Source organism: Culex pipiens, chromosome 3 (genome assembly GCF_016801865.2).
Source record: "Culex pipiens pallens isolate TS chromosome 3, TS_CPP_V2, whole genome shotgun sequence".
In the NCBI taxonomy this organism is placed as follows: domain Eukaryota; kingdom Metazoa; phylum Arthropoda; class Insecta; order Diptera; family Culicidae; genus Culex; species Culex pipiens.
This window is the reverse complement of record NC_068939.1, coordinates 171,260,417-171,272,330: the sequence shown is the minus strand read 5'-3', so window position 1 is coordinate 171,272,330 and position 11,914 is coordinate 171,260,417. Positions and strand designations below refer to the sequence as shown.

The window sequence follows — 11,914 nt, the reverse complement described above, 5'->3', positions numbered from 1 at the left end:
CATCGCCTATCATTATTTTCTATGCTAAGCTTCAGTTAACGCAAACTAGACGCAAGCAGCTATCTGTTCTGAAGCCTCATGCTCATTCTTTTGCCTTTCTTTTTTGTTTTGCTCATTCTCTGATCGAACTCTGCGCGAACGAATTTCTGGGAAGCGTTCAAGCTTCCCATGTGCCAGTGACAACGCACATCGCGGGTTTGGTTTTCTAGCTTCGGTACTAGCCTTTTTGTGTATTAGTATTTTTGTTCATCGTACCAGTGCACCAAGGTTGTTTATTCGGTACGTTTGCGTTTGTCGTAGTGAAGTCCCACCGAGCGCTCAGTCGTTGTATGCTTCCCAATCCCAAAAACGCCTAAATGCTTGCTTATTGAAAGCTCACAATTTTGCCTAACGCCTAAATGACAGTTTAGTGAATTACAGTAGGCGTTTCAAAGCTTTCAAGAACATTTATGCGGCTTTACCGTTACATCGTTGTTTACAACACGGCCAATTCTCGGGTGTTGAAACACTTTCTGCCAGTTATTTTGTAACCACTTTAACGCATTGGAGCAAGACGGAATTATTTTGTTTTCTCGTTAATTTTTAATATTTTGAAAAGTGCAAAAAAAACACTCAGAGAATAAGAACAATTTAGCGATATGCAGAAAACATTACGAACATCGCAAATTGTGAGCTAATTCTCTGCCTCAAAAATAATTTGTTCTGTTTTAAAAATCGAAAATGCTTGTGTGCGAGCACAGCTTACAACCGGCCATGGCAAATGGGGCAAAAACCAGCGCTTTTCAGTTATATGAAAAAATATGGTTGAGTTTCGAATTGTATTATGAATGGACCATTCTTTATATTGCTATTTCTTTGAAAAAAAAAAATCAACTGCCGTTAACTTCCTTTTGTAAGAAAGGCTCTATCTCACCCCAGGTGGGATTAAATCGGGTTTTTTAAAAAAAAACTCCAGATATAAAACTTAAAAAAAGAAGGTAGTCTTAAGCAAACTAACAAGACAAGACACGCACCCTAATTGTAAGCCTGAAATTTGTAAAGAATTAATTTTCGACCCTTTTTTAAATTTTAGTCTTGATTTTAAAATTTCTTTGTTCATCGGTTCCCTATGTTTAAAAAGCCATTTTACATCATTACTTTCTTCAAACAAGTCTCCTACAAATTTGAGGCTGTCAATAGAAAATTCTTATCTCGAGAAGGGGTTTTCTGATTGATTTGGTGTCTTCGGCAAAGTTGGAGGATATCATTAGAACTATTCAGAAAAAAAAAACAGTTGATAGCTCTAAAAAAAAATCCCGTTTTTTCATAATTTTTTATCCAGAAAACTCTATTTTCACAAACTTAGCCCCCTGCACAATTTTTTTCGGAAATTCAGTAAAGTTTACTGAGTTTTCATCAACAGAAATTTCAATAAATGCTTCAGCAATTTAGACTACACAGAATTCTCAGACAATAGGGTCCTATGTCAGTTTATATGTACAACGGTAAAAAAACACGACTAAAAACTATTTCTAATCATTTTTTTTTTCATTTTAATGCAAAAAAATAAATTGACAAGACAACATTTTTTCGATGGATCAACTATGGTCCCCTTGGAACGAGCTGTCAAGTCATTTTGAAGAATGATTGACTGAAATTTTTTGACAACAACTGAAATTACAGCAAAAGAAATGATAGTTTGTTTTGCTGAGAACTCAATACCATTCATTTGCCAGTTCGATAGATCATTTGCTGAAGATGAAGCAATCGTTGCTGGTTTTTTCAGTTAGCATGATTTGATTTTTATTTCACTTTATGTCAAATAAAAAAAAAGATTCAAGGATATTCATAAAAAAAATTGCCCTTTTTAATTTTGTAGTTTTTGATATTGAATTACATAAATCAATGTTGATTTATGTAGTGGTCAGTTTTAAACTGTTTTTTTTTTCAATAAAACATCAGTTTGATATGATTTTATGTTTTCCCATTTATTTCAACAAAAATGTTTGAAGAGACAATTATTCAATATTACTCAATTTTTTTTGATTAATGTTTTTTGCGATGTCAATATCTATAGTAGGTTATTTACAAATACTCACAAAAAAAAAGTTCAAGGATAAAATTCGGAAAAAAATAATAATTTGAAATGAGTTTAGTTGAACAATTAGAAATATTTACCAAAAAATCATTGCCAAACTCAAGTTGGAATCTGTTTCAAATATTCAATCTATGTTAGGCTCTATTTTTATATTAGTTTTTCATTAACTGTGCGATAAACAAAAACTAATAGCGATCATTTGATTCATGAAAAATATTATGAAAATCTGTGCAAAAGGCAGTATTTAAAAAAAAATTAATGTCTTAAACAGCTTTTCCAAACTCAAATATGTTGAAATAGTGAAAATCTTAAATTTAAACTAAGTTATTAAAACCAGGGCTGCGGAGTCGGGTCATATTTCAAACGACTCCGACTCCGACTCCGGCTTTCTCAGATTAGCTGACTCCGACTCCGACTCCGGCTCCGGCTTTGAACAAATGGTTGGCTCCGACTCCGGCCTACCAACTCTAGCCGACTCCGACTCCAGCTTTCAACAAATGGTTGGCTCCGACTCTGACTCCGACTCCACATATTTTTAAATGTTTCAAAAGTTAGATAACTATTTTTAGTTAAGTGTTTTTTAAACATTGATAAATAGGATTATTTAAAAACTCTCTAAGCGTCATGTTTTTCTCAAGAAAAATAAGTTAAGTAAAAGTAAAGTAATGTAAATAAACGGAAAAAAAGTTTCTAGGTTACAAGTTTTATACGTTATGGAGACAGAAATCAAAAAATATCTTCAGTTTTAGAGGCATTTTGAGAAGAACAGTATTGTAAGTAAATTTGGATTTATTTGCTTAACCTCAAATTTGAAAATTTGTTTTTCAAAGCAAATAACTTTAAATATTAATCTGTTATTTTTGAATGAATAACTAAAAGAAACCTGGCCTTATAGGTCTATTGAACATTAAAATTCAATTTGCTCACTTTCAGGCTGACATTTGTAAGAAGCACAGTGACAGGCACTTTGTTTTTTAAATGACAATTTTAAACGAAACATTTTTTTTTTTGTTTTTTTTTAAGACGTACATGGACATCACACCATGGCTGAAGGAGATTATTATTTCAAATCAATGTATCTAAACAATTTCTTCGTGGAAAGGACGCTTAAGATGTCCTTTTCAAATATCTGTGACATGGAAAATATTTTAACCTGGAAATTTTTAATTTATTTTAATTTTAAAATTTTATATACTTTCAAAAGGAGGCGCACGATACTTCGTGAATCTTCACCTAAAACAAAGCTTTATGGGTGATCTTGCGCCTCCATCAAAATATAAGAAAAAAATTAAAATATAATAAAAAACTAATATCCACAAGTAAAATATTTTCTAGGTCACAAATATTTCACATCAATTCGTACCAGTTGATAATATTTTGATTCTGTTTTTTTTATATATAATATTTGAAAAATAAATTTAAATCCTATATTTTGTTCTATATATTTTTTTATTAGTTCATTTTTGTACTGAATTCTTGAGATTTGTTCAACGATAATTTGCAACGATATCAAAAAAGTTTACCTAAAATCAACATCAACATCAACAATCAATGATTATTCCAAATTTGTTGCAACTTCTTTTGACATTTTTTGTTATTTTCAATTATTTTAAATGCAACACTTTGACTTTCTTGTACTCAGTTATAAACAAAATGCGCATGTTGAGTTCCAAGTAAGAGATTGTTATTATCGTTGATTATTTGTTAAAAAGTTAAACTGTCAGTGACTCTTTTTCGATCTGCAAAAACAGTGTAATCTTTTTATGTACCTCGTAATTTTTTCTTAAAAATGATTTAACTGAAAACCTCATTCGCTATAGGGGTACATTCGCTATAGGGGTAAAAGATGACTTTGTGTGTACTTTTTTCAGAAATAACTGGATGAAATTTCGTCAAATTTGAATTGAAAGGGCACATAAATATAGTCTGAGTACATAACCAATGTTTTATTTTTTGAATTATGATACTACATACTTGGGTAAGAGGTTATAATTTAGTGATTATAGTGTAATAATAAAATTAGAGCTTTACAATCACAACAAAAAGCTTCAAAAACATAATGGCATCTGATAAATCAATTAAAAATATAGGTTGATTTGTAAATTAAGCTGTTACATAGGAAATATGTACTGAACAATAAAAAAAACATATTTTTTTGAATTTAAGATAACTCCGGCTCCGACTCCGGGTTATCAGAAATCTTCAGCTCCGACTCCGACTCCGACTCCAGCTCTTAAAATTTAGCCGACTCCGGCTCCGACTCCGACTCCAGCTGTTCGAGTTTTGACGACTCCGACTCCGACTCCGACTCCAAGCTTCCCAAAAAGACCCGACTCCACCGACTCCGGCTCCGACTCCGACTCCGATTCCACAGCCTTGATTAAAACAGAATTGAGTGAATTTAATTTGAAAACTGTTTTGTATTATTACAAAATTATTAAAGAGTTGAAAAAAAATTTCAGACGAGAATGCTTGGAATTACCGACTTTTCCCGACTTTTGACAAAAAATCATAAATTCTCGACTTTTTCCCAATTTTTGGAGGATTTTTGCGAATTCCCGACTTTCCCGATTTCCCGACTTTAAAAGTTCTGCTAGATTTAAAAAGAGCAACCTAAAATGATTTTTATCGTTTTTTTTTGTGTGAATTTTCGATACTTTCATAACACTGTTCTTCAAAAAATAAATCATAACTTGGCAAAAAACAAAATGTCCGTCATACTCTATCGAGGCAAAAACGAAGACGGTTAGATTGTCAAATCGGAAAAGGCAACAAAACACGGTTGATCTGATCTAATCTAACCCTAGTCCAGCCATTCCTTCGGAAGCATCCTGGAGAATGTTGAGGCGAGTACTGCCAACGCCGTTCTTTTCTAAACGGCCAGGCCTACTGCGTAACGTTAACCGCAAAGAAGATTCGTTGAATTGGGTTGAGTTTGAGCAAGAGTGTTTTAACAGGGAAGAAAGAAACTGTTGAAGTTGTGAAATTTGACCCAAATAGCCGCCAACAGTAAACAATAAACAAAACAAATTGCATGAAAATGAAAAGAAAGAAACCCCTTAAAGATAAGACAATCCCGGAGAATCACCAAAACAAACACAGCCATCCCTCTCGTGGCAGTAAAAGTTACCGAGCGCGACAAGCGCGCGATAATTGCCCGAAAAAGCCCACTTGCGTGTGCGAACGCACACATGGCAACATCTGCCATAAAGAAAAAGCATTCATCATCAAAACCACTGTATCCGACCACTCACTCGCGAAACTTTGCTCAACAATCTCCAACAAGCGCCGGAGACTCTCAGTATTGTCACGACCGGCGACATGACGACGACTACACCTGCTCCCCCGCTCTACGTTCGCTCCAAGCTGGAGCAGATCGTTCGCGATGCGGGGTTTGTCGAGTTCCGGATTGAGTACGAGCCCGGTTCCAAGCAGGGCGACGGATTTATCGGTCAAATTTTGCGGGCTCGGATCCGGGGGGATCGTCGGAAGGCGGAGGATGGCAGCGTGGAGAAGGGCAAGAAGTGGTCGCTGATCTGCAAGTACTTGCTGGACGATCCGGTGCTGCGGGAGAAGTTCAACTCGATGGTGTTGTTTGAGCGGGAGATGTTCGTGTACCGGGAGGTGCTGCCGGAGTTTGAGCGGTTCCAGCTGGAGCGGGGGTTGGTGCGTGGGGATGGCGTTGGTTTTTGGAACTACTTGCGGTGTTACTGGGCTGGGCACGACGAGGAGCGCGGTGAATCGGTGTTGATTCTGGAAGATTTGGCCGAACGTCGGATGGTGATGAAGGACAAGTACGTTCCGACGGATTTTGAGCACACCCAGCCGCTGATGGTGGCCCTGGGGAAGCTGAACGCGTGCTCATTTGCAATTAAGCAGCAACGGCCGGAGGTATTCGACAAGATCCGCAAGCTGGACTACCTGATGCACCTGGTAATGTCAACGGAGCAGACGGCTCCGCTGGCGGCGAGAAATTGCAAACTCGCCGCATCGCTCTTCACCGGTGCCCAGCGAGACCGGTTCCTCGCCCTGCAACACAACCTCTGGGAGAAGGCGCGCCAGCAGGTGGCCCCGGAAAACCTCGAACCGTACGCGGCCTTCAACCACGGCGACTGCTGGATCAACAACGTCATGTACGGCTACGATGCCAGCTCCGGCGCCGTCAACGACCTGGTTCTGCTCGACTGGCAGATGGCCAACTGTGGTCCACCGACGGTGGATCTTCACTCGTTCGTCCACCTCTGCGGACGGGTTGAACTCCGGAGGGAGAAGCTGTCCACGCTGCTGGACGCGTTTTACGACGCCTTTGCCGGGACGTTCCGTCGGTTGGGCGGAGGGGATCCGGAGCAGGTGCTTCCCCGGAATGTGGTGCCGCGGTTGATGAATCGCTTTGGGGGACCCGTGTTTGCGATGGGGGTTTTTGGGATGCCAATTTTGTGCCAGTTGCCGGAGGAATTTTTCCAGGAGGACGAGGAGGGTCGGGGGAAGGAGCAGTACAGGGAGTCGTACGGGCGGTACGTTGAGATGGTGAAAGAGTTTGCGGTTGATATGGTAGACGTAGAATTTTAATAAAGACAAGCATTAACAATAGGGTTTGAATTTAAAAATCACCAAAAACTGGTTTTTTACCTTTTCAATCTAAGTGTTTGTAATCTTACAAGAAATCCCCGACTCGGAGCAACTATAATTACTACAGGCCAATTAATCTCAACGCAAAATACGTACTTCCTCTCACTCAACTTCAAGAAAAAGGTCTAAAGAGCAGGTATCGTACGAACAATACGTTAAAATGTTTGAATTTGAATAAAGTCCTAAAAAAATATAAACTTTGATCAACTCACCGTCCCGTAAGCATCCTTCTGCCGTCCGGTCAGCACCTTCACGAACGCTCCGTTCCGCATCGCCAGCACTTCGTCCTTCGCCGGCGGGATAAGCTGCTTGCTCGCGTCCTTCGGTGCCCGTTCCGCCCCCAACCCCAACCCTTTCGGACGCATCATCGGTCCCTCCGGCAGCAGCTTATCGTCCTTGTCCTTCTTCTTCGCCGGATCCTCCTTAAATCCCATTCCCCGCAGCATGGCCATCCCAAACGACTCGATCGGAATCGCCTCATAGTCATCCAACGTCGACTCGCGCGCACCCTCCAACGGCAAATCTTCCGGCTTCAAAGGAACCACAAAATTGTCCTCCTTCCCAAAATTATCCTGCCGCTCCCTCAGCTCTTCCATAATCTCACGAGCCGCCTTCTGCTCCAACGTCTCCACCCTCTTCTCGCCAGCAACAGCCCCAACACCCAGCCCACGATCTTCCTTAATTTCCTGCAGCTTCGCCAACCTCCCCGGAACCGTAGTTTTATCCTGCTCCCGCAGCGGAATTACCAAATCCTTCACTTCCCCATCACCGTTCTCCCTCCCCACAACCCTAATCGACTGCTCCTCGACGCACGAAATCAACTCGATCTTGTCCCGCTCGTCCTTCTCCCGGACCCCGATGGCCGACGGACCGGCCTTCAGCGGCACCTTCCGGACGCTCTTGCTGAAGCCGAAGCTGATCTTTTTCATCTCCATCTTCGCTGCGGAACAGAATACACGTTCAAAACACTAACACTAACCGCGAAATGTAGCGCGGATCCGACGGAACACCGGAACGTTTACGGTGCGTTCGTCCGAATAAAAAGCCGCCGCGATCCAAACAAGAAGCGACCTAAGAGGAAGCGACGTTCCTCTGATGACAAACGACGGCGCACCGCAAGCCGCGGAAAGACAGAAGCAAAACAAAACTGGAAGAGAAGTGACGTTTGAAGCGAACACGTTAAATGGAAATGTAAAAAAAAATAAATAGTAAAATAAAACCAGGGGTATGCTAAAAGTCTGGTATGCTGATCGGAAGGAACGCAAAACTCCATATAAAAAAACGCCCAAGAAACGGTCAAGGAAAGGGTCACGAAAAGATTTTTCTTAAGCGGTACCCGCATAGTCAACAACCATACAGTCACCATTTGTCGAATGATTTTTCCTAAATGATCTTAATAATACACCAAATAGGGTGCAACCGTACATTTTCCATTCCCCAAACAATCCTACAATTTATTAAATAGGTCGTTAGGTAATGTTACAATACATTTTTACAAGGGATTTTTTTCGTGGATCATAGTCATACCCTATACGCAGCTGAAAAGTAACAGAAACGGAAAGATTGCGTTTGACGTTTCTTCGCGCGGTGCTTATTTGCAATATGTTTAGATGAAAAAATCAAAGAATTGCCATTTTCTTGTTTGAATGCGACTGATAACTACAAACGTTTAAATAATTTTATATTGGATATAATAATATTGTGATTTCGGAAATAAACCGAATTATCGCGGCGACTTATCTGACACTTCCGAAGTCATGACTTCGCAAACTTATCTAACCCTAATTCTGAGTGCATGTTGTGTTGAACGCGAGCCGCCAGGAGAAACGTAAAAAAAAAACAAAGTGGTTAGCGTCATGTTTTCTCAAGAAAAATTGTAAGTTTTCACTTATTTCATAAAAAATAGATGAGTAATTCATATTTTTGACTTTCATCAAACTTTTCAGTGAAAATGACCGCGGCAGACAGGTGGAGGAAGATGAAAGGTCCGAGGAAAGCTACACCGAAGAAGAGTATCTGAAAGAGGATCAGCCGGAAGAAGTCAATCCCGAAGGACTTGAAGAATCTGATCCGGAAGCTGGCGGGATTGATTACGATCCGTTTACGGACGACGAGGCTGGACCTTCTCCATCCCCCCGGGAAAGCGGCGGAAAGTGCGAAAAGTTGTTTTCACTGGAATGCAGTTTTTGTCAGAGATTGTACCGAAGTCAGTTAAGGCCAAAAGAAAACTTCTCGGCGCAGATCAGTGGTGATTCTGTGCAGGAGGTGGTAGCAAATATGTGGGAGTCAGGAAAAATCCTCATCAAACGGGAAGTTATGTTTGAAAACGGAATCCCGAAATGGGCTCCTGATGAAATCCCCGGAGAAGAATCCGCAGAAAAGTTCCTCATCGTGTATGACGTAACCGCCCATAAATCGTATGCCACGACGAATCTAACCCCGAAAAAGCTGCAAAAGTGGTGTAATCAGATTGTTAAGGTGTTTGTGTACGCTTACTCCAAGGAAGTTGAGACCAAGGGTCAGTATGGGGATGTTCTCAAATACTTAATCAATCCCAAGAATCCTGATCGGGCTGGAGCCAACTCTATGAGGGAGGAAGCTGCTTTGGCAAAAGAGTTGAGAGAGCAAAATCCGCACCTCGAAGGTCATTCCAGCTCCCGGCTGCTGTGGGCGACCACTATTTACACTGCCTCTGCCCACGAGCAAGAAGCTTTGAAGGAGGCGCAACATCCAGTCCATCGAGGAATGGTCGTGGGGAATACGGACAATTCTCGATGGTCGAAGCAAATCCGGGAGGTCAAGGAGGAGCTTCACACAGCATTTAACATCATTCAAGGAGCAATCAGAAAGGTGGAGATCATGGAAGCGGAATCGAACGCAAGCATTGATATACTTTCTGCGATGGAATCGGCTGTGCAACCCGAGGAGAGCGAGTTAAGCCAACAGTTGGCTGCCGAGGTTACAGATAGTATCGATATCGATCACATTTAATCATTTTGAAGTGATTTTATCACATTTATGTTTTCTTACATTCATGAAACAAACAATTTCGTAGAAAGTCAATATTTAATCAGTACTTTTATTCCTCCACTGCTTACGATATAAATCTAGCTCAAATTTCTTCGAGTCTTGTCCCAATCCTTTTTCTGGCAAAAATGAACCTCCAGCAAAGTACCCGCAGTTCTCGAACAGTTTGAGGCACAAATAAGTTCGAAATCGATTGATTGTATCGATAATTTCATGAAAAATCGGTTCGTTCTGCCGATGGTGGCGCTGCAAATCTTTTTTAACCATTTCTGCAAGTAAAAATAGTAATTTGTTCGATTTTTCATTAAATAAACAAAAAAAAGTTTGACAATCAGAACAAGATGAAGGAATCACAACAAATTTGGCTTACACACTGATCGAGAAATATCAAATTGAGTTTGACAGAAAAAAGGCGGAGAGAAAAGGTGCGGCGAGAGTGGAAATCGCTCGGTTCGATTTAGTGCCAGAGCGACAATATTTAAAATTCCCGCTGAATCTCAAAATGCAGAACATTGAAATTTAAAGGAAAGATTTAGTTTTTTGGTCGAAATGGAGTAAAAAAAAAGAAGTTGTCTTTATAGATGTCGGCCATCGTGTCACCAACTATTTATTGCTAGTACCCACTAGTAATACTCTATATTACGAGTCCCCTGCGCTGTCCGATTGATCCACACTCGCGGAACTAAAATGCAGTAAATCAGAGTGAAATTAAACTTGACAATAATCATAAAAATTTCTATGTTCTTAATACATAAGGCTTTCTAGTCAGAAAATATACAATAAGGCTTTCTAGTCAGAAATTTACCAACACATTCAAAGTATGTTTACATGACAGCTGGACGTTTGTTTGCATCAGGTTTCCTATCTCTTTCTAGCAAAAAATTTTTGTCAGGTGACTTCTAGCTGGTTTTTTTGACTGACTGCCCGTCAGGGCTGTGACAGCTACAGCTCGATCATTGTTTGCATCAGGACACTGTGACGAGGAGTTCGTCATTTTTGAGTTAAATTATATTTGTTTTCTCTGGGCCTAGAAAGCCTTATAATAATCTGAAATTTTGAAATCCAACCTAAAAACAAGTTCAAAAATATGAAAAATCAAACATTTCAGAAATTTCAAATAACTTTTTTTTTAAATAATAAAGAAAAATTCAACAAAAATATTAAATTTGGAAATTCAAAATAAAAAATATGCAGAATTGAATAACAATTTTAATATATATGTTTTAATAAATTCAATAGCTCAAAAAAGTTAAAACTCGGAACGAATGTCTAAATTTCAAAAGTTTTAAAAATCGGAAACATAGAAATTCGTAATTACAAATTTTAGAAAACTTCGAAATTATAACAATCAAAAACTCTATTTCTTCCAAAATTAAAAAAATCTAGAATGAAAAATTAAGAATATAAGAATTAAAGAATTTAAGAATTTAAGAATTTAAGAATTTAAGAATTTAAGAATTTAAGAATTTAAGAATTTAAGAATTTAAGAATTTAAGAACACTGTTTTAGAATTTAAGAATTTAAGAATTTAAGAATTTAAGAATTTAAGAATTTAAGAATTTAAGAATTTAAGAATTTAAGAATTTAGGAATTTAAGAATTTAAGAATTTAAGAATTTTAGAATTTAAGAATTTAAGAATTTAAGAATTTAAGAATTTAAGAATTAAAGAATTTAAGAATTTAAGAATTTAAGAATTTAAGAATTTAAGAATTTAAGAATTTAAGAATTTAAGAATTTAAGAATTTAAGAATTTAAGAATTTAAGAATTTAAGAATTTAAGAATTTAAGAATTTAAGAATTTAAGAATTTAAGAATTTAAGAATTTAAGAATTTAAGAATTTAAGAATTTAAGAATTTAAGAATTTAAGAATTTAAGAATTTAAGAATTTAAGAATTTAAGAATTTAAGAATTTAAGAATTTAAGAATTTAAGAATTTAAGAATTTAAGAATTTAAGAATTTAAGAATTTAAGAATTTAAGAATTTAAGAATTTAAGAATTTAAGAATTTAAGAATTTAAGAATTTAAGAATTTAAGAATTTAAGAATTTAAGAATTTAAGAATTTAAGAATTTAAGAATTTAAGAATTTAAGAATTTAAGAATTTAAGAATTTAAGAATTTAAGAATTTAAGAATTTAAGAATTTAAGAATTTAAGAATTTAAGAATTTAAGAATTTAAG

At 37.7% G+C, this 11,914-nt stretch overlaps 3 protein-coding genes across 3 annotated transcripts; 2 read left to right on the top strand and 1 right to left on the bottom strand.

The window, feature by feature from the left end:
* Positions 1-5,152: 5,152 nt before the first annotated feature.
* LOC120424062 (uncharacterized) lies at positions 5,153-6,835 on the top strand. The gene is made up of 2 exons (XM_039588084.2): positions 5,153-6,591; positions 6,739-6,835. Exons 1-2 carry the CDS (start codon positions 5,399-5,401, stop codon positions 6,833-6,835), a joined length of 1,290 nt encoding a protein of 429 aa, XP_039444018.1. The 5' UTR covers positions 5,153-5,398.
* Positions 6,836-6,909: 74 nt separating this feature from the next.
* Positions 6,910-7,641, bottom strand: LOC120423485 (G-patch domain and KOW motifs-containing protein). The gene has a single exon (XM_039587324.1). It carries the CDS (start codon positions 7,639-7,641, stop codon positions 6,910-6,912), a length of 732 nt encoding a protein of 243 aa, XP_039443258.1.
* A 918-nt stretch (positions 7,642-8,559) lies between these two features.
* On the top strand, positions 8,560-10,152 carry LOC120424134 (uncharacterized). Its single transcript, XM_039588179.2, has one exon. It carries the CDS (start codon positions 8,984-8,986, stop codon positions 9,695-9,697), a length of 714 nt encoding a protein of 237 aa, XP_039444113.1. The 5' UTR covers positions 8,560-8,983; the 3' UTR covers positions 9,698-10,152.
* Positions 10,153-11,914: the final 1,762 nt, after the last annotated feature.